The sequence below is a fragment of the Saccostrea echinata genome, unplaced genomic scaffold (genome assembly GCF_033153115.1).
Source record: "Saccostrea echinata isolate AGI-Se365-2 ecotype Australia unplaced genomic scaffold, CSIRO_AGI_Sech_v1 ptg000001l, whole genome shotgun sequence".
NCBI lineage: Eukaryota > Metazoa > Mollusca > Bivalvia > Ostreida > Ostreidae > Saccostrea > Saccostrea echinata.
In genome coordinates, this window is record NW_026889750.1 from 49,336,636 (window position 1) to 49,360,020 (window position 23,385).

Below are 23,385 nucleotides of genomic sequence, written 5' to 3' on the forward strand. Positions count from 1 at the left end.
TTTGGCTGGCAAGAGTTTGGAATACCGTTAGAAGCATCCATGACTCCCAATGCAGGATCAATTGGGTTTGTTCACTATATGAAATCTGATATCGCTTTTGTTTTTGTTTTGTTTTTTTATTTTTTACACTAAAATTTGACTACGGAAATTTCTGTATACCTAATCAATACATAGGATTCACGGCGGTTGTGACTGGTCGACAAGGGATGCTTACTCCTCCTAGGCACCTGATCCCATTTCTGGGAACTTCTAGGGATCCGTGTTTTTATGCCCTATGTACAGATTTGTAATGTTTGAAGGTGTTTTTGAGATGTATTAACTGACTGTTATCTCCACTTTTTTCATTATCCATCCCCTAAATACAAAGACATACACAAAATATATCCGGGGTCTTTTTGTCGGTTTTAAAATGTTATATCTAATATTTCTTCTTAAATGAAAGAACTTAATATTTAAAAAAAAAATTGATGTTTTTAAGCAAATAATTTGTTTTTGGTGCCCCATTCTCCACAAGCGTCATTTAAATTAGCCAATGATTTCGTATTATAAACATCATCGAAATTAGAATCTGATTTTTGTTAATTCTAATTTTCTATTCGCATGTTTAATTTTACATTTAACAATCTAATGAAATTTTACAGTTATTAGTTTACAAAACAATCAAAATATTTTGGTAGTGGTACAGGATTCGAATCTTACAGATTTAGAAACAACCAAATCGGATTTGCAAGTCAACTGTCGAGCCCGACCTTTGGTGCAAGTTTCATGAGTCCATCATCTGGATTTGCGATCGGGAACAATTTGTTTGATAATTCCTTAGATCCTGTTTTCGGAAGTTATATATTTAATAATAGACTGGGAGACAATTCATTTACCCCCAGATTAAGCAGCGGTTCCCTTGGTCTTGATTTTGGAGGCAGGTTTTTCGACAGCAGTTCTTTTAATTCTGAATTTGGCGGGAATTCGATTGCTACCACATTTGGCGACAATTCTTTCAGCACCGCCGCTTTGTCTGGAGACTTGAGCACAACAATTAATGATATATCATCTACTCTGATGCAAAGTTTTGGTTCAGCAGGAATCACAAACAATGAGCACAGTGGCGACATATTTTATACAGGTAGATTTTTTTCTTTCCTGCTAGCCAAAAAAGATGATAGACTCTAGGACTGTCATAAATGATCTTTCAGTTATATGGTCCATTTCTACTCTCACGATCACATTAATTTAAGTCTATATGTTTAGTAGGTCTTTACATGTATTTTCAATTTCTACTTAATTACAGTCTTTTCCATTTAATGCAAATTGTTTATTTCTTTGATGTAGGTTTTCCAATGAAAATATTTTGAATGTGCATCCAACTGTTTGTGAGGCAAGAAGTATCAAGGATTATGAAATTCACTTGAACGATCTAGAATAAAGATATCTTCGAGATATAATTAATAAAATTTACTGTAGACAGTGATAAAAAAGACTTTTTTTTTTTTTTTTGATTGAATTTGAATTCTTTATGCTTATTACACTAACAGATGATATACACTGTAATTTTCCAATCTTGGTAAAAATGTTAAAAAAAAAAAGAAGAAGAAGTGTGTCTGAGAATATTAAAAAAGCAAATTTTACAACACATTTTTATTAAAAAATCCTATCAAATAAAAAAAAAATCAAACTCTTATTTTTTAAAAATAATTTTTGCAGACAGAAGATATAACAGGAAAGAATTTCCTACTTTCTCCTAATGTTCAGAGAACAAATAGTCTTAGTTTTTATAAAGAATGATGGATAACACAACAGCATCCGTGCCTCGTAGCTCCAGTTTTATAAACTTTGTGTATACACCTGTCACACAAATATATATTACCCAGTAATATTCCACATGCCATTTAAGTTATATACAATACTTATTTATTGAGTAAACTAGCATTAGAAAAATTACGTGCTAAATTAAAGAGAAATGGAAAACATGGAAAAATTATTTATAATTCTAAAAAAGAGATGCCTTGCTTATTATAACAATGATTCAATTTTCAATATCAATGGGGAATTTAGCAAACTACTAGAAAACGTAATCAAATATGTTACTTCACTTCCATTCTTTAATCTTTACAATCCAAACAGACAAATGAATTAGATAAGTAAATACAAATCCTATTGGAATAAACTCCACACCCGTCGATCACCTACAATAAGTTAGTATAAATAATACAAATGAAACATTTACTTTGTAAAAATAAACATAACTGAGATCAATAAGCCACTTCTTAAACCTTAATTATAAATAATTATAAAAATATAAATTGTACTTAATTAAATTTGAGCTGAAGATTATAGGATAATTGAATAAAATACAATAAAATAAATTAATAAGATGTATCATTTAAACAGCTTTCTGTCATAATTAAGGAATGATTACTGAATTAGATGTATTTGTTTTTATTGCATATAAACATAAACGTTCCTACTTTTATATTATAAAGTACAATGAATGAATACTTACGCATAAATTATTCCCCATTTTAACCAAATTTGCCTCCCAAATTTCCTGTGAGAAGACTGCCTCCCAAGTTTCGTCCAAGGAGTCCGCCAAAGTTTCCTCTCATAAGTCCGCCGCCAAAATTTCCTCCAAAAAGTCCGCGGCCAAAGGTTCCTCCAAGTCCTAGGTTTCCTCCACTAAAGTCAGTAAATGGATCCTGTCCTCCGAACATCCTGTTGTATGTGTCACTGATTCCAGTCGTAGGATAAAAAGTGTATCCTCTGTAGCCGTTACCAAGGTAATATGGACCGGTTCTTCCCAAATCTACAAAGTTTTCACCAGGTCTGAAGGGGTTACCAAGGGGAAAGTGCATGGTAAGGGAGGTAACTCTTGGAGGTAAAGATTCTGTATACCCAATGTTATTATTATCGTATGGTAAGCCTAGATACCTGGCAGAGGAGAGACCACCAAAGAAAAGAACAAGAAGAACAATGTCTTTCATTTCGATGCTTTTTTATTCTGAAACCAAAAATAAAACCTTGAAATTATGAGGAATATGTATATGTGGATGAATCTGACATTATAGAGTCAAATTACTAAATAATGCGGCAATAATATCTTTCAGATAAAAGGAAGTTAATAATAATAATAATAATAATAATACTTTGAATAAAACTATATCAGAATTAACATATCATTATTTACTTTTGCAATAAGATTCTAAATATAAAAAAAAAAATGTCCGGAAAAAAAATCCAACCTTACCACTCTATAGCCTGCTTGATAAGAATGAAGAAAAGTTAAAAATCTCTTCATCTTATATTTTACGTAAAACTTCAAACCACTGCATCTTGCATAATTCTAATGATGAAATATACAAGAACGAATGGTGTCCTTATCATGTTTGCAAGTTTTCTACTATCATGACATCAGTTACAACAAGCTGCATTCTTGTGGGACATAATGATACTGAGCATATGAATCATGCATTGACGTTTTTGTCCTAATTAATGAATTTCAACATGACCTGAGTACATTGTGATAATGGAAATACATCGTCATATTCTTGTCAAACATATAGAGTCATCTTTTGTATTGCAATACAAGGTAATATAAGAGCTCATCAATCTAGCAAAAAGGTCAAATATTTTTCATACAAATCAATGATAAATGTATTACAGTTTATCGATTTGTAAACTATTAGAATGGAAATTCATTACAACATCTATTGTCTTTCACGAATCGTTTCATAAAATGAAAGAAAAGAGTTAATGATTTTCATCGATGTGGAAAATGTGAAGATAACGTACATACACGTACAATGATCGATCTCAAAGGCAATACAAATTTGTGAAAAGGGCATAAAACGCAGACCCCTGGAAATTTCATAGGCGGGATAAGGAGCCTAGGAGGAGTAAGTATCCTCTGTTGACGAGTCACATCCGCCGTGAGCCCTGTGTATTTATCAGCTAGACAGAATACTCCGTAGTCAAATTCAGTATAAAAACAATGGCCTCAATTGGTATGAACCAAGTCAGTCAAAATAACCAATGAAAGGTTGTATTTGCAAACAATATCATTATAATGACCATAGAATTTTGCTGACATTTAACGAGGTTGTGGAAATCCCTTAACCTTACATATGTAAGTAACCTGTCCCAGTTTAAAAATTGATCGTACCCAGAACATGCTCTTGCGTATCGAATAAGTTGGGAGACGTAAACACCATGTGCAGGTGAAAGTGGAATATTACTACCTAAATAAGCAGAAGTCACCCCGTTTGTCGCACAGTTTTTTGTTAGTTGACCATTATTTTTCTATAGACAATAAAATATCCAGAAATGAAAAAGATGTGACAGTCTTCGGGGTGCCTTTTATTTCGAGTTCACTGGGATATATCAGACGACATATGAATGAAAGTAACTGTTGTTCATAGACAAAATGTCGATATATCTAAATGTAGTCTTGAAGACTACAGCGAGAGTTTTTTCTAAAAGTTTTTGTATAAATTCTGCTTCATAGGAATATAAAAAAAGGTTGGCTAATATAGGAGCACAATAAGTGCCCATCGGTTTTCCAACAAATTGTTCGAAAACCTGATCTTCAAAGACTAAAAAGATGTCAGTAAGGAACTTCAGCAACCTTTTAAGATCAATCTCAGAGTTTTTGTCTGTAGATTCAGAAAAATCTTTATCTAAGTTATGTTGTCAATGACCAGTTAAAAGGAATGAAAAAATCCGAGTTTCATTTTTCTTAAAGAAGTTTTGAACATTAAAATAATTTTGCTTAAGAGTGGAAATAAACAGTGCGTTTAAAAAACTTTGGTTTCATTTAGCTATAAGGATCCTCTTACACATTTCAACTGGATTGAATTAATTTAAGTACAGAAAAGTTTTAATATTTATTGTAACAACTGGTTTCAAGTAAGAAAAAAGGAAATATTTCCTGAATGTCAGAAAATACTAGTAGTTGTTTTCAATCATTTTCTGATTTCAGTGCCATTACCACAAATAAGCATAATGGCGTGAAAAGCAATCTGAAGTTGTGAGGACTTCTTATTGTTGAATCTTCTTAATAATCATTATCATCTATACTTCTTGATCGTTAATTATCAACAATGGCATCAATAAAGCAACATTAGCACGTGTTTATCTGGAATATATAATTATAAATATAATGACAACCAAAACTTAAAGAGTAAACAGCCACGTTATTGTAAGTAACAATACACACACAACATTAAATATTCTATCTCTATTTCTTGTCACTTCCATTTCTCTTACTTTTATAGTGCACGTGATTATACAGTTAAGTTTAGACACTCCAGTCAAATTTGTTTTTAAAAATTAAGTCCTTTTCCAAATTTGTCCATTAGAACCAGCAATGCCATTTTGATAAAATGCAGAGTATAAAATATGGATGAACGGTTACCAAGCTCAAAAATCTGATTAACGGTAAAAATTGAAAGCAAAGCAACCGCAGAAACCTGAACACGATTCGTGAATATATTATGTATAAAGTGTGAAGAAAAGCACACCAGATCCCCCTTAAGGTTCATTAATACTCTGATAAGAGAGATAACTCTAACTGGTGTATATTACTATTTTTATTTAATTTTGCCCGGGGAGGTATGCTGAGAATGTGTGCATTTTACTCGCAAATCAGATTTCTTTTGGATAATTCCTTTTATAAGGAAAGATTCTATATGAGTAAGCAGAGGGAAAATGAACTTAATAAGAGCGTCATTCTTACAGAAGAAGATTATCTAAGTTTTACTCATGACTGGGTCAGGACGGCATATAGTTCGCACCTTAGGACGTGCCGTGAACAAACTGTTTCATTCTGCCTAATGCAAAAATATTAAACTCAACAGTTTTTTTTTTATCAAATTTAAACTTCATACATTATGTCTTGACCACAATGAACAATATATTGCACTATTTATGTATTAAAAAAAAAACCTCTGGAATTTCCGAGGGTCCGTGTCCTATACCCCGTGCATGCAATTATTTTGTTTGTAGTTTTTTTTATAGTTTTTTTTAAAAGATCAATCCTTATTCCTTATCTTCACCTTTTTCATTTCAAACATCATACCATATAATAAAGAAACAATAATTTCAATATATGAAATCTGCAAGTTATAATTTGGATTCTCGAGCATATTTTTTAGAAGGTCAAAGCCTTGTCTAGATTAATGCTATCTTTGAAATATTTAAATTTCGTAAAGTAGCTACAAACTTTTATTTCATAATTACATGCTTTTCTGGTTCAGCAGTTTTTGTAATTTAGTACTCTTTTTAGTTACTTGATTTGCTCTTTCGAAAAGTATCATTTGGAAATGATTTAAATTTTTTATTTGTAGTGCTGGATGCTCTGCATAAGAGAAGATTTAAACAAGCTGTTTTCATTACAGACGAAAGTTGCACTGCTTGAGTCCTTTCAAATACGAAATAATAATTAGAAGATTGATGTTTTTTTTTTAAATTTTTTTTTTAAAGATATCTTTTAACGGTCAGTATTAAGAAAAATGCATAGAGTCGTTCTTTTGCGACAAGACGTCTTCAAAGATAAGATTTTTGCCATATTTGTTCATTTGGTGCCTCTATTGTTATCAAATACCCTATTATGTACGTAAAATGTACGTAACATACTCGAGCAGAATGTTATAATTTTATATTTAATCTTTGAATACTATTTACTTAAAACACAAAGTCATCGTTTTTCAAATATAATGTATGAACAACGGCATGAAGGGAAACACAACTGTCTTTTAAATAGAGTTTTATATAATGTGTTGTAAACCAAAGTATTTTGTTTTATAAATTGAATTGGTAGTTTTTGAAATATGAGGAAAAAGACAGGATAAAATTTTCAATGACTGGCACTAAAATAAAATATATGCAATAAGATGTAAAGAACCAGAAACATCTGTCATTATAATGTCTAATTGAAGAATTTTAGTTATCTACAAAGAATTTTGACGGATGAAGTAAATCACAGAAGATGCAATACACAGTCTTGGGTCAGCACTAGTAGCTTCTCAATACTAGATTTAGTTCAGTCCAATCATGAAGTATATAGCAATGAAATATATGGAGATAACGAACAGTATTCAAGCTCAAAAGTCCATAAAACAATACAAAATAGAAGCAGAGCAAACACGGACCTCCAAACATCAGAGGTGGGATCAGGTGCCATGGAGGAGTGAGCATCCCCTGCCGACCGGTCACACCCGCCATGTGCTTCTTGTCATGATCGGGAAATAACGGAAAAATCCATCGACAATTTAGTGTGTAAATAATGGCTTAACAATTAGTATGAAAAACGTCAGTCAGCATTTGACTCAATGATAAATTGTATTTGCTGACAAGGTCATTGTATCGACCATAGAACTAAGGAAATGATGACTTTAAACGAGACAGCTGATATTCTTGTCTCATCAACTTATTTGTCAATAATTTACCTCGTTTTAGAAATTGTACATACGTAGAGCATGCTCTTGCGTATCGAATCAGCTGAGAGATATATACCCCGTATGCAGGTGATGAAGGTATATTGCTGCATAAGTAAGGGAAGTTGACGATTGAAAAGTTAAAGTCATCACGTTTATCATAAAGCTTGGTTGTTAGATTACCATTAACGTTTTTTTCAAGTAAAATATCCAAATATGAAACAGATGTGTCATACTCTGTGGTATCTTTTATCTCAAGTTCACCAGGATATATCGTATCGACATAAGAATGGAAATAGCCATTGTTTATTGACAATACGTCGTCGATATATCTAAATGTCGAGCAAAGAACGAAATGAAAACAGTAAAAATTGTCTGATCCAGAAGTCATATATTCCGTAATCTTGCCTACCATAATGAAAACAATTTTTTTTTTTTTCAAATAAGATGAGATTTCCATGGTTGGTGAACGTATAGCCTGTGTTTTTTAGTTCCAACATAGTACATGTATTGTGTCAACTTTTATCACAGATGATGTACGTAGAGCAAAAGTCGCCCGTGTGGCGCAGTGGTTAGAGCGTTTGCTCTAGAGTTGAGGAGTAAGGAGTTGATCCTTAGGTTGTGGATTCAAATCCAACAGCGAAACGTGGAGACCGGTCCTTCCGATGATACCGTATAAACCGAGGTCCCTTGTCGCAGTGGGTGCTGGTAACGATTCCTCACTGCTCAATGGCCTTGAGTACCGAGTATAGGTCAAAATGTGCAGCCCTCCACCAGCAAGTGGTAGCGTCTTCATATGAGTGAAAAAATCTCGAGAGGGAGGTTAAACAACAAACAAACTTAAAGTAAAATAGCTATCATTTAGACTCGTTAAGGAATCACCTTTCCAAAATATCTAAATTATACATCATCTCACTGGTTGTCACTGGTAATATTGCGGATTAGTAGTTCAAATTACAACCGAGAGAAAAAAATATAATGCAGCAATTTATTTTAAAGGTATAAAAGTATATCAAAGTATGGCATTACTCATCTGGTTTCCCTAGTATACTTTCTTCTCTGGAAAATAAATAAATAAAAAAAAAATAATGAAAGATTAAAAACAAAAGTTTTCATCAAAATTCTAGTTAAATATTATGGTCTGTAGAATAATCAGAACTAATATCTAGTCATTTGTACTCATCCCTCTTTTTTTTAAATACATATTCAAATATCAAACTTTTTGTTGGGAGTAGAATTGGTCAAGCTCTGTTCAAGAATTCAAATATAGCCCTCTAAATTTACATTTATTCTGAAGAAATATCCGCAATCGCTATATTCTGCTGTTCTAGTGGCATCGAAGATATCAAGTATATTCTTATGGACTTTAACAATTTTATAAGAGCACAAAAAGAACAATTCTTAAATTCTTTTCAATTATATTAGTTGAAAACTACCTGGTAAGAAGTAAAAGATTTTAATGTAATATTTTTCTTCAATATTGAAACAAATGATTTTGTTCTAATTATATTACTTAGTGAAATATTATTATATGGGTGATCTAGTAGGAATTATTGAGTGGAGTTTTGGCTTTTGAATAACCTGTTTGGATTTAAGTTTATCCTGATTCTAATTTCAGTAAGATTGGACGTTAGCTATACAAAAAGAAATTTTCTAGGTTTTATTGTATAAGGTCATTTAATTGTTCTTCCTTCAGAAAGCAGGATAGACTTACGTCTCCACTTTAACCTTAACGTTAACCATATACTGGTTAGTTTATTGTTTAAAGACTTTGAAGATATTCGTAATATTGCTCACGGTTTTTTCCTAATTTCCTATGTTAACAATAATATTCACAATTTCAATAAATGAAATACGCTTTTAGTAATTTAATGGTTTATGCTAATCACTACTTGGCTATATCCGTATGAAAACTTTAGAAAATAACTATACATTTTCGATATATTAGTAGTTTCTTAAAATTATTTTCTTACTTCTATAACCAAATCCTCCGACGTTTCCGCCTGGGAAATACCCTCCAGCTCCAGGAAATCCTAAACTACCTGTTCCTAGGCTTCCGGTAAGTCCTGAACCTGTCGGAAATCCTAGTAATCCTCCAGTACTTAATCCTCCTGGATAGGAACCTCCTAAATATCCTCCTAATCCTGTGGAAATTCCGTTAATTGGGAGAGATCCTGTTCGGAATGTTTCTGGAAAATATGTACTTCCTAACCCGGAACCGAAGCCTCCACCCAAACCTCCAAAGCCGGAACCGAAGCCTCCACCCAAACCTCCAAGGTACGGACCATAATATCTGAGGTACCATGGATAAGGATTAATTCTCAAGTCAATGAAATTCCTTCCAGGCTCCCATGGGTTTCCGCCGGGGAAGTACAGGTAATGGCTTACGACAGTAGGATAGTATGCTGTATTGTAAAGGAAGGATGAGGGATAGTATCCAGAACTGAATGAATTGGATGGATAGTATCCAGTGCTGAGTGTGTTAAAGGATGGATAATATCCGCTGCTGAAGGTATTGTAGGTGTCAGGAAGATATGTCTGGTAATTCAGATATCCACCGGAAGTATAGGGTGAAAATGTGGCGAATGTTAATCCACAGAAAAGAGATAAAATCAACAATGATTTCATTGTTATTTCTGGAAAATAAAACATGATATTTCCTGTATTAATTTGGCATTTTGTGTCTCTAATAGTCGTTTGAAATGCTAAATTCTATATTTAATATTTAAAAAACTAAGGTATACGTTTTCGTGAGTTAAATTCTTGTTCCCCTACGACCAGGTCTGTTTCCTGTGGCGAAGGAAACAGATAAGATCTTGGAGAACCAAAATATTACAAATATTATGATTTACTTTGACTAAAAAAATTGTTACTTTCTATAAATGATTCAAGATACATGTTTTCATTCCCCCCCCCCCCCTCAAATTTAACTCAAACTTTTCATCTGATTATTTGATAAGATAAGGTGATCTTTTTAAAGGTATTACTGATAAAGCAGATTAAACTACCTGACGAGGAGAAGGCTTTTTGAATCCTTACTTTATAATATATTATTTTATAAAAATGCATTAAATGACCACTACCTTATTACGAATTCAATTCTAACTCACCTTTTATGGAAGATTACTGAGTGATGTGATTGAACAAATTCACGATGGATTTATATATAAATCCTAGAGTGCAAACCTATGTGCACTGTGGTCAAGAAATGATGTATGAGGTGTGGATTTGATTTAAAAGATGACGAGGTTCATATCTTTGCGGTAGGCAGAACATAACACTCATATGTTCCCTCCATGTCGAAAAGTGTGAACTATCTGCCGTCCAGACCCATTCATAAGTTGGCAGTCTCTAATTTAGCAAACTCATTGGTCAATAGATCAAGTTAACTAGAATTCAGCAAAGTATACGTCTTTCGTTGATAAATAAAGATGGTAAAAATACATGTGTTTCAAATAATGCTAGGTAGTCATTATCCATCACGGGAAAGTTCTATATTACACTTTGTAAAGAGAACAAAAGAAGGAAAACTTAATAAACTACTCATTGAATATCACATATAATTTTATCCACATCTATACGCCAGAGGCCTCAGGGACAGTAAGTACTATCAATATGCAATGTAGATATTTCCATTTCCCACCATATTTAGGGCTGGAGACTTTTCAACTGACGAGTTTCAACGTGCACATTGAGTTTTCTAATAGTATAATTATTTTTCAAAGTATTGATAAAAAAATATTTCAGGAAAATATTTGTAACATACTTTTTTCTGACACTCAATTAAGTGAGGATATGTTTGAATAGTAAAATTAATGTCGGTATCAAAATAGGAACGTAGAAAAATCTGTAACATTGACAATTAATATTGTAATAATGTATTGTAAATAATAAGATATACATAAATTCTATAGTTGGATAGCGTTGAATTGTTCAATTCAGATTGTTTACGTTGTAATACTGGTCCATATAATTTTTAATTACCATGAAACCAGAAAGGGACATAGGCTTAACCTTCGTAAATCTGTTTGTCCATCTGTTCATAACTTTCCTCCAGAAGTCCTTAATATTAAGAATTGCAGTATTACATTTTTATTTTGTAAACTGATGAAAAGTTGCAAAGTAACCTTAGAGTCTGGAGATTTCAGCCTTTTCTTGTCTGACTGTTTATCCTTGTTTGATAAACGCCTCCTTTTTCCAAATCAATATGCTGTGCATGGCAAACTTTGAAATATTGGATTAAGATATAGTATACTATTGTGCATAGAAAAGTTGTAGATCAAATTGAGTTTCTTGAGGTTTTACGCTTTTTGATAAACTCACTACCGAATCTTAAAAGAATAATTTCATGAATTCTATTTATGAATTCTAAATGTTTTCTTTTCTTCAAAACTAATCTTTCAGATATAGGAACAATATTTGTTTTCTTTTTCATGTGCAAAACTTAATCGGAGTTTTCTGTAGTGTTAGCCCATTACAGCTCTTAAAATTAATTAATGTCGTGGGACTATTTTCTATAATGCTTATACATCTATGTATAGCCAAAATTCTCTGTTTCAGAGTGTTAAGCATTGGCATTTATTAAAATATATATAAATCAAAAGATTTTTGGGACAGGTAGGGGCAATATTGTTTTAAGAATAAATTGTTATTTTGTGCTTTTGGTGAATTGCAAAATAAAATTTATAATCAGAGATGTTTCTGAATATGAATCGAATCCGAATCTGAAAAGGAATCTGAAACGAATCTGAATCGGAGGGATCTCGATCCCGATTTGAAAACTGACAAAAATATCAGCACTAGAAAAGTCCTAAATTATACAATGAGTAATAACAAGCATGGTAATATTTGAGTATTATTATCTTTCTTTGATTTATTTTTATTTTTTTATTTTATTTTTCACCTGTATGATGACGACAATTATTTGGAATTTAAATTTGAAAAATGTTTAATTTGAAACTCCTCCTTCTTCCGAATTTAACTAGTTCATAATTACTTTTACGAAATACGAGTACAAGTACATGCATCTTATGTTTATTATGTCATTAAAAAATATCATGTAACAATAATGAAACAAAATAGTGGAGGTAATTAGGGTTTTGTCACTGAAATGGGGATGCTAAGGGAAAAGACAAATTCTATAGACTGAATGACAGAACAGGTACCCTTTCGATTCACAGGAAAAGCTGCTCGTAAAGTATTGTTGTTATATTATTCACCTATTTAAATTATTTGTTACTCGTAAGAGTCGTGTTCTGGACCCTATTTTTAAAAAATATTTTTGTGTAAATGTATACATACGATTCATTTTATATATTTAAATGTAATTGAAAATTATGTCGGATGAATAACTTTCTCAGCAACCCAATGGCGACATTTTTTTTCGAAAGTTTTCGGCGATTGACATTGATGTCTACAACTTTCTAGTTTCCTTTCATTTCTTGATTTACTTTGTTTTAATTTACTTGATTGGCGAAGAATGTAGCTTGTTAAAATGAGTAGTAAAAAGTTTAATTTGTCTCTTATATCTCAACGATTTTTGCCTGTCTCCTCCTGTCTTTATTATCTGACAATTGAACACAATTCTTGCGAAAAACGAATATCTAATGAATTGAAAAATACAATTATACAAATATAGCTTCGTGTGTATTGAAAAGACACGTTTTACAACCTATAATATGTAATGTGGATGATCTGTAGGATGCGGTTACAGTACGGGAATGGGGCGAAACTGAACAAAAATTTCTTAACGAGCCCAAAACAAAAGGCTAAAAACTTTATTATGAGGGACACAATTTTGATAATTTTGATCTGATTATTTTGTGTAGTATATAATGGGAAAATTAATAGGAAGGGGGAGGGGGTGACTGGCCTCCAATACTTCCCCAGTTCTTAAGGGCTTGAAGTCATACCAATAATTTTGACGACTTGAACTGAGAGGCCGTTCAGTAGTGACCAAGTGGTGGAAGGTGTCAAAGTAGTCAAACCCAGACCCCAAATTCCACCCCCTATTTTTCAGAAAGCAAAGATGAACTTGCCAGCCGCCCTCTCCCCTCCTTCCTTGGAAAAAACGGACTCGGCGTAAGTTGGTCGAGGAGAATTACACAAGCCCACACACAGATAGGTTTTTTAAACGTCTGGAGAGAGTTGGGATTTTTTGTCAAAAAATATCAGAGTCGGAGAAATTGTGTGATCATTTATCTGCCAATAGGAATTTATTACTATGCCCTCCTCCCGCCATAACTAAAATTCTGGGGCCCGTTTTACAAAAGAACTTACGACTAAGACCAAAAACTTTAGTTGAATGTAAAATTTTGCAAAATTAATTATTCTGTTTGAAATTGCTAGCATTAAAATATCTTGTTAAATTCTTTTTAAAAAGATTAAAACCATTTTCAAATCAATGTAAATAAGAAAGTAATTAGCAGAATTAAATTTTGGTCTTAGTCGTAAGTTTTTTTGTAAAACGGGCCCGTGGTTCACCCGTGATATTTTAAACACATTCCCTAGCCCCCAAGAAAAAATAAATCTAGCTTACTTTATAAACGCTTATTTCAAGTAATATACAAATATAACATCCATGTACGATTTAAATCATGGACTTTATTACTTCCAGGTTATGGTGATGGTGTTTGGGGGGGGGGGGGTAGGGGCACAAAAACATTAAACTCTTTATATAGGTTACAGATTGATTTAGCAAAGTTAAAAAAAACAAACAGTAACCATAATTTAGTTATCATGTATATATTTGTAAATTTTCAAATCGGGATCGAGATCCCTCCGATTCAGATTCGTTTCATATTCAGAAACATCTATATCAATGCTACAATTTGAAATAATGTTTGATGCATTAATTCGTAGATGTACTAATTAGGTAGTGCGAGAAAGGTATATGAATATAATGATATGATTATGCAGCTCATAAAATCAGTAAGAGATTCGAATTCTCATATCAATTATTTTACTGAAAAAAACTACAGTACAGAAATGAATACGTAACATATACATATATATATATATATATATATATATATATATATATATATATATATATATATATATATATATATATATATATATATATATATATATAGTAATACGTAATAGACTGGATAAGATATGTGAGGCAAAAAATGAAGATATTTTTCTGCGGTAACTTAACATAAAACAAGTTATCGTTGCATGATAAAAAATGATCAATATTTTGTTCTGTCCCATTCATAGGAGTTCACTTCCTGGTGTTGTTAATTCATTCATCAATGTATTAAGTAAAGTACAATTAAGTTAAACCTCACTTAATTGCTGAGAGACAAGCCTTTTGACATTTCGAATAATTTGAAGTTTTCTAACATTGCCATATTTACATATCAGTTACATATCAGTTTTAGTTTATCTTCAGTTGTAATTGAAGGAATGATGATATTAAATCATTAACAAGGCAGAATCACAGGTGCTTGGGGACGGGACCCCCCCCCCCGTGTTCCGTACCCCAAGGGTTCTTTGACTTTTTTAAAATAAAATAATTTTCTATTACATATTCACAAAGTATTACAATTGAAAAATCCAAAATATAACCTAAAACTAACCTTTTATAAAAATTCACACTCTCTGATACTAAAAGAGAAACGTTGGAAAACTGAAATATTTAATTGAAAAAGACTTTGAAGAGCTGAAAAAAGTGCCAAAGACTGGAACCAAATACGTCGATTGGATCAGAGCTACATGTATGCATGAGGGAGAAAATCCTTAATTTTGAAATAAATTTCCACATTTTACCACAGAAATCAAATCTCTCTCTCTCTGTATTTTCAAGCTAGTACCGAAGTACTTAACTACTGGGCTGTAGAGATCCTCGGGGACTCACAGTCCATCAGCAGAGGCCTCGATCCAGGGGGTCATAATGTAAATCATATACGATGCTAATTTTGATGCACCAGAAACTGTCTAAATATCAGCTGTCCAGTAAAGCATGTCCATTTCAAATTTACAAATATGATTTTACTCAAATGATTTAGACATATAAATGAAATATGGAGATATAACGAACAGTAATCAAGTTCAAAAGTCCATTCCCAATACATTTTGGGAGCAAACGCAGACATCTAAAGCATCAGTAGTGGGATCAGGTGCCATGGAGGAGTAAGCAACCCCCCCGCACGGTCTCACCCATCTGTGCTCCTTATTACGATCGGGAAAACGGAAAAATCCATAGACAATTTAATGTTTAAATTATGGCCTTATAATTAGTATGAAAAATGTCAATCAGCATTCGACTTAATTATAAATTTATTTGCTGACAAGGTTATTGTATGGACCATAGATATTGCAAAATGTTGACCTTAAAACGGGATTATTGATATCCTTGTTTCATCAGCTTGTCAATAGCTTGCCTCGTTTTAGAAATTGTTCGTAAATAAAGCGAGCATGCTCTTGCATGTCGAATGAACTGTTATATTGAATAATTATGGAAAAAATATTAAACCTTACATACAAACTCTTATTGAACTAATAGACTTGCGTCTTAAAGATTACGGAATCAAATGATGCTAGGCTCATCAAAACGACATGTGTAAAATGATATGGTCAGATAACAAAGATGCTATTTAAAATTGGATATTAGATTAAGGTGAAACCATTTCAACATTTTTTATTTTATAACACGTACCTTTCTACAAATAAAAAGAGGGATAACTCTTCTTTACATACACCTTCTATACTTAGATTCCCGAGGTTGACACTCTGTCATTAACTTAAACGGAGTATTGAATCACCGTACACTTTATAGTTAATTCAGTTAAAACGAAAACCTGTAATCTCCAAGTAATGAGCGATCTATTTTGAATACCCTCTCTTTCAAGAGATTTTGAGATAATTGTATATACTAGGGCTGTCCAAAAATTTCGAGGACAATGGTGTTTTCTGTGATTTTTAATGGTCTATTATGCATATGTATTGTAAAGCTCCAAGCTAAACTGGTTTAGATTTTATTGTTTGAACTTAAATTTGACGTAGAATTCGTCGACTTATGGGGTCGCAGAAGGTATGCATGACGCAGGCGAAAAACGTTCTAAACTTTAAAAATAGCTTTAGTTAATATTTCTTCAAAATTTTATTGCCAGACATCATGAAATCAAACAAAAGTCTTTCAATTATCGGAACTCTTAAATTATACAGGGAATAAGAAAATAAAGTTCATAACTACGTTGTGTATGTCCTAAATAATTAAAAATTCTGGTAAATGTGTAAGGTAAAGATCACAAACAGTGATCGATCTCAAAAATTCTATAAAAAATACAAATATGCGAAGAGGATATAAAACACGGACCCCTGGAAATACTAGAGGTGGGATCGGGTGCCTATGAGGAGTGAGCATCCCCTGCTGACCCGTCACACCTTCCGTGAGCCCTATGTATTGATCAGGTAGTTAAACTATCCGTAGTCAATTCAGTAAATAAAAAAAACCCCTAAAAATTGGTCAGCCAAAATACAACCCAGTGATAGGTTATATTTGTTAACAAGGTCATTATAATTATAACGACCATGAAATTTACGAAATGCTGACTTTAAACGAGTTGAATTCGAACAAATTTATAATGTATCATGAAAGCTAATTCACAAAAGCAGCACTTACTAACAATGATTAATTCCTTCTCTTTGTATGTTTTCGTTCTTTGTATGTTTTTCAACATCTGCCTATAGAAGAATCAAATCATTACCAAGTCCGGTCGGGCAAATTCATCCCAAATCACTATTTCTTTGCAGATATTTTTCTATAGAAAGGGATTGAAAAAAGATATATATTTTGGACACAAAGTATGTATTGTTTGTATTTCTTGTAAATAATGACTTTAAAAATAAATCTTATAATAAATCTTCTCTGCACATGGCATGAAAATGAATCTTTTCAAATGTTTTATAAGTTCATTTTGGTGTCAAAATATGATGTGAAATGCTTATGATATATTGGCAATTTCTGTGGTAAATATAGCATACGACAAAACGAATTAAATCAAAAAAAAAAAAAAAAAAAAAAAAAAAAAAAAAAAGGAGAGAGAGAGAGAGGGGGCGGGGATTTTTTCTGGTCCTTTTCATTAAGTTTCTTTTGTAAATGTATTCAACAATGCATCAAGCAGACTATAATTGAATTAAAAAAATACGTAACTGCTGAAGGACGACAAATATTTTGACATTTAAAAGCAAACAATTCTTAACAATTATTTATCGTTGAAATGACCACAATTTATGTAAGTGCAGAAAGGTTTAAAAGAATGTCATGTCGTACGGAGGAAATACATTGAGTACTGGCTCTTATCTACATTGTCTCCGTGTATCTGAAATGCTGTTCCATCCTTACATTTGCTTTGTTTTAAATAAAAAAAAAAAGAATACGAATACTCAGTAATTTTTTATAAATGTCTTTTAATTTTATAATGGTTTTCCTGAAATGAAAATGTAATCCAAGAAGATTTTAATGATTAATGAACATTACTTTTCGAATCAGAACATGGAAGAAATACTGTATGAAGATGTTGAAAAAATATGCAAAAATCATTAAAACAATCATTTAATTTGAATCGAAGTGTTTTTGTCTCTTTAAAAGTACATATGTAACAAAGATCGAGCTTGTCAGGTTTTCATTTGAATTGTTTTGTGTATTTTATTCGTGTTAGGATCATGATTCTCAATTTTAGACAATGTGCTCAAATAAAAAAAAATTAGTCGCGGTTAAGATAAAAACTTGAAAAATGCAATGAATCTGTCTGCTTTCTTCTGATGAAAAAAGGAAACCTTCAGCCTTTTTTTTTTTGTTTAAAAAAAATACATTTGTAAAATTCTTCTTCTGCTAATGTTAGTTAGGAACCTGGTTGTTTAAGCTATGGAGTTCTTGGTAATTTCAGATATGAAATTTCTTAAAGCAATCTGTTGGAATGCTCATGAGATTTAATTGCATCCCCTTTTTTGCATTCTTTTCAAATTTATACAAAATCTTGAAAAGAAGTCTCTTGCCTGCAAATCGACATTTAGCTGCATGGACGACATTTTATCAATTAACAATATTCATTAACATTCATTCATTCGATATAGAAAAAAGAATTTAGAGTCTTATACATCTGTTTCATACATCCAGAGAAGATCAATTATTGCAATCTAACACCTTATCTTCATGATGAACATGATTTTATCTTTTACATCGATCCTTAACTTCTCTTATTTATGTAGAAATATACCATGTAAATTGTGTTTACGTGTCACAGTTGATTCGACACGCAAGAGCGTGTTGTTCTGCGTAGGAACATTTTTTACAGGGGCAGGCTACTGACAAGTAAGTAGATGCTACAAAGGTATCATAAACCTCCCCTGAAGTGAACATTTCCGAAATATATGGTCGATACAATTAACTTCTTTACAAATACAACATTTCAGTTTAGTCCAATGATGTCTGGTGTTTTTTTTTAATTACAGATCGTGAGGCCATTTTCAATATTGGATTATCTGAGGATTTCTCACTCACCCGATCAATACAAAAAGGAAGGACGAAAGCTACCGATTGACAAGAGATGCTTAATGGTAACAGTTAACTTATATTTCATTTTAAAACTAAAATGTCTGATTTCAGAGAATTTTAATTCAACGAAAAATATTGAAAATATATGCAAAAGACTAGGAGGAATCCCCTCCAGATAATAGAAAAAGCAATTAAGTGAAACAGATTCGTCTAAAATCCCAATGAAACATGTCTACAATGCTTATCCGTGAATAGAAAGCAGTATCTGAAGTTTTGTGAATGTGAGGTAAATTTTTGAAGTCCTTGATATTCCTGTCAGGTTTCCTTTGGTTTTTCAATGGTTATATGTAGGAAAAATCATTAGACAAAGTTTTGAAAGGGTAGAAAGAAATAAGGTAGTCAATGGAGGTGCTGAATTCAAAATTCATTTCATCCATTGCTTTTGGCGTCAAAAGATACATAATGTAGGACATTATGGGAAAGATGTTTACACTGGCCACCGATTATCAAGATTAAAAGTGGGATTACATATCATTTTTTAGTGCAGATGTATGTTCATTGTGGTCAATATTATGATGTATGAAGTGACAGATTGATTTAAAAGATAAAGATTTTTAAGTATTGTATGCGGTAGGCACAGCGAAAAAAAAATAGTTTCCCTCAATGTTGTAAGACAGAAAAAACCTCGTGCCGTGCCCCAAACAAGGGAACTGACTTTCTGATTTTGCAATCTCATCCATCAATGTATCAAAAATCTTACAGTTCAGTAGAATAAATTCATTGTTGAACAAGAAAAATATTCCACATCTCGTATAAATCCCGGTAGGTAAAATCCATCAATGAAAAAGGTCTTAAGTTACATTAATTCAAAAAGAAGAAAATGTAGTAAAACAAAATGTTTAAATTCTTTCGAAATAATTCAAGGAAAATTCCTTGTTCTCTGTCTAATTTGGAATACTTAAATGATGCATTATAGAGTATTTCTCGAAATTTCAAATTAATGAAGGGTTGACTACCTACGAAGAAAAGGCGTGATATACGTTGTAGATTCTGAAAATCTCACTAGATTGTCCAAGATGTTGTTGTCTAAGTTGAACTCCTTTCAAGCAATGTCATCCTATGTTGCTAAATTATCTCATTTTTCTTTCACGTTTTATAGGATTATAATGTGTAATTATATACAAATATTGTCTAGGGTTGAGGACGACATTGATTGTGTTAGCCCCAAGGGATGAAATACTATCCGACGCGGAGAGGAGGACAATATTTTCGTCCCGAGGGGGCAAACATAATCAATGTTACCAGTAAACACAGTCAATAATTGTTTTGTTATAAGAAAAACAAATCAATAAAATAGTATTTTGATTTCATTCATTAAAATTCAGCAACTCATTTCTATCGAATGCATTATCCAGCAAGCTGATTAAAATGCTAGCGAATCTAATAAAGTTGCCTTGATTGTGTTTCTTGTTTTTTTTTTTTATTGTGACTTTATGTATTTTGGAAGTCGCGATGGCATCATTACGTCAAAATAAATCAATATTCTAATCAGAAGCAAAATCAATAATGTTCTGGGAAATCTCTCTTTTTCGGTCAATAGTAAAAATGATATGACCGTCAATTTTTTTCGAAGGAGCTAATATAAATTATGTTGACTGTTTCTATAAAATGAGAATATAGAGACTATTCTTTAAAGAATATAACACTATGACTTTGAAACAGTCGTGTCTAAATGCAGCAATAAAAATTCAAATGTTAGGTCAAAGCTATATGTACATGAAATATGAGGGTAACGAACACTGATCATGATTAATAAGTCCATTTAAAAATACAAGTCGGGAGCAGAGCCAACACAGGCCTCTGAAAAACAGAGATAGGCTCAGATGCAATTGAAGAGTTAGCATCCCCCGTCGACCTGTCATGACTTGTCTTGATTGGGTGACCGGAGCTATACGCAAACAATTCAGTAAGAAATTTTGTTTTGTAAAAAGGTCCGTGAACAATCGACTCAACGACATATTGTATTTGCAAGGTGGTGAAGTATGTGCATTGTTTTTTTTAGAAAAAAATATTTTTATGACATCTTTTAGGGGTAAATCAGACTCATAACTGATAATTTAATTAATCTGCAATATGGATACAATTTCAGCATACTTTGCGGAGGAAAACTTAACAGAAATGGCCTTTTCACTCTACAATTCAATAAACTTGACATTGTCATTTACCTAATTGAGAGTTATCTCTCATAACTGAGTTTGATGCACCTTAAAGGGACGGTACTGAGGGTTTGAGGGAGATACACTTTTAACTGACTATATGAATGGCGATTCATTTTGAGAATCATTGTGATATATATATATATATATATATATATATATATAAATATATATATATATATATATATATATATATATATATATATATATATATATATATATACAGACCCTAAAACGTGCTACTACACCACTTGCACGGTTTAATGTACGGTACGGTTCATTTTTTGCGCATAATTGTTTTCCTTTTTATATAAATTTTCCATCAATGTGTAAAAACGCATTTTAGAGGGAAGTGTTACAATCAAGAAAACGGTTAAGACAACTACAACTCCATCTTCAATGTATAAATGTATATAATATATATTGACTGCAAAGACAGATTTAAATTTATATATAAGGGAAAACAATTACGCGCACAGAAAATAAAGTAATATTTTGCACTAATTACATGTATGTGCACTTCTACCGATTACTTTACAATGTATTTTTTACTAGAGACAAACAGCTAAGGAATCTATGTAAATAAAATATAATTCCTCGCAAATAAAATAAGACCTACTTATCATTTTATTGTTTGTTTGATCATTCGGTCAAGAGAATTTTTTAATGAAACATCAGCGACAAGAACCTGAAAAAGAATGGTAGACGAAATGAAAGCATGAGGGAGTTATAAAATCAAACTCATTTGTTTAAAAGTATGTTAAGTGAATATTCAAAATAATAATTGTATTCAATTAAGAAAAAAAAAAACATATCTACACTAATTCTTTAAAAAACAAAAATGCAGAGAGGCCTTTATGGCGACGCAACCAAAATATTTTTTTTCATCCTTGTTATACAGTGTTTGTTGATATGCTCGATTTATTTCCAAGTTATTGAACGATAAGGCGATGGTGTACAAAATAAGATAATAAATAGACAACTAAAATTATTCTATTCTAAAAATTGAAAGTAAGTTCATACAGAAAGTAAATTAAAAAGATATAGTAAATAAGACAACTAGTAACATGTATTAACGAAAATACAGCCGTAAAAAGGAAAATATGTTTAACAGCTTTAACTTTAAAACAACTTGTTCAAAAATGCTTGCGAGACCGTCCATCCATTTATATAAAATAAAGAGATTATAATAAAGAAAGAAACGACTTTATTAAGTAGTCAATCATAAACTAAAGCGAACCCACTTAATTTACATATCGTTCACCAAAGCGTTCACCAAAGCGTACAGTTCACAAAACGAACCGTTCCGTGCAAGAAGCGTTCACAAAACGTAAATGAAACGAACCGTGCAAGTGTTGTAGTAGCACGTTTTAGGGTCTGTATATACATACATATATATATATATATATATATATATATATATATATATATATATATATATATATATATATATATATATATATATATATATATTGGATTTTTTTTTTATTCTACACGGAGCAAATAAATCAAATTTTACAGGGGGTGCTTACTCCTCCATGGCACCTGATCCACCTCTGTGTATGAAAAATGCAATTTTGAGCTGCAGGCTAAGTTTTGTGAGCTGGGCATCACCCAGCAGGCCAAAATCTTGAAGATTTTTTACCATTTTATGTCAACAAGAATTCTACTTGAAATGCATGTAAGGTGTTTTCCCAAACATTAGTTTGCATACTGGTTTTGATTGACAGTTATTGCAATCAAGAATCGTCATAGCGCAGTCGTTAAAAATTTCTATATTTAAGCCATCTTTTATTCAATTTCTTGACTTGAACCCGTTCCTTTGCGAACACACACACACACACACAGAGAGAGAGAGAGAGAGAGAGAGAGAGAGAGAGAGAGAGAGAGAGACAGAGAGAGAGAGAGAGAGAGTCTTCAAGCAGCTGTTTCCGATTCCAAGTATTTGTCACAGTTTTGTCCGCTACAGAAAATGAATTTCAGAGTCTCAGTTGTAAAAACAAAACAGCTCTGGTCAATAAAAGCAATAAATGTTTATTTTTAAATGATTTCGACATGCACAATATATCAAAAGTTCCATATTATCATCTCACAAAATCATAAATATAAACACTGTCGTTTGAAATATGAAATTGCAAGCAAGATAGGACTTTCAGTGCACTGACAAAAGTCATACAAACGCATCGGAGGTTGATTCAAGCATTCCTTAGTAGACTTTCTCTGAAAGAAAGTAAATAAA

The 23,385-nt window shown here is 31.9% G+C and overlaps 1 protein-coding gene across 1 annotated transcript; it reads right to left on the reverse strand.

Annotated features, from left to right (window-relative positions):
* Positions 1-9,368: 9,368 nt before the first annotated feature.
* On the reverse strand, positions 9,369-10,056 carry LOC133198202 (prisilkin-39-like). Its single transcript, XM_061334330.1, has 2 exons — positions 9,629-10,056; positions 9,369-9,490 (listed from the first exon to the last, which is right to left on the reverse strand). The coding sequence occupies exons 1-2, from the start codon at positions 10,050-10,052 to the stop codon at positions 9,369-9,371; spliced, it is 546 nt and encodes a 181-aa protein (XP_061190314.1). The 5' UTR covers positions 10,053-10,056.
* Positions 10,057-23,385: the final 13,329 nt, after the last annotated feature.

What these genes read in the sequence shown, in the direction of transcription:
- LOC133198202 (XM_061334330.1), bottom strand. Translation starts at nt 10,052, where the DNA reads ATGAAATCATTGTTGATTTTATCTCTTTTCTGTGGATTAACATTCGCC. An exon ending in CTTCGGTTCCGGGTTAGGAA is followed by an intron (nt 9,491 to 9,628) that starts GTACATATTTTC and finishes CGACAGGTTCAG; the next exon opens with GACTTACCGGAAGCCTAGGA.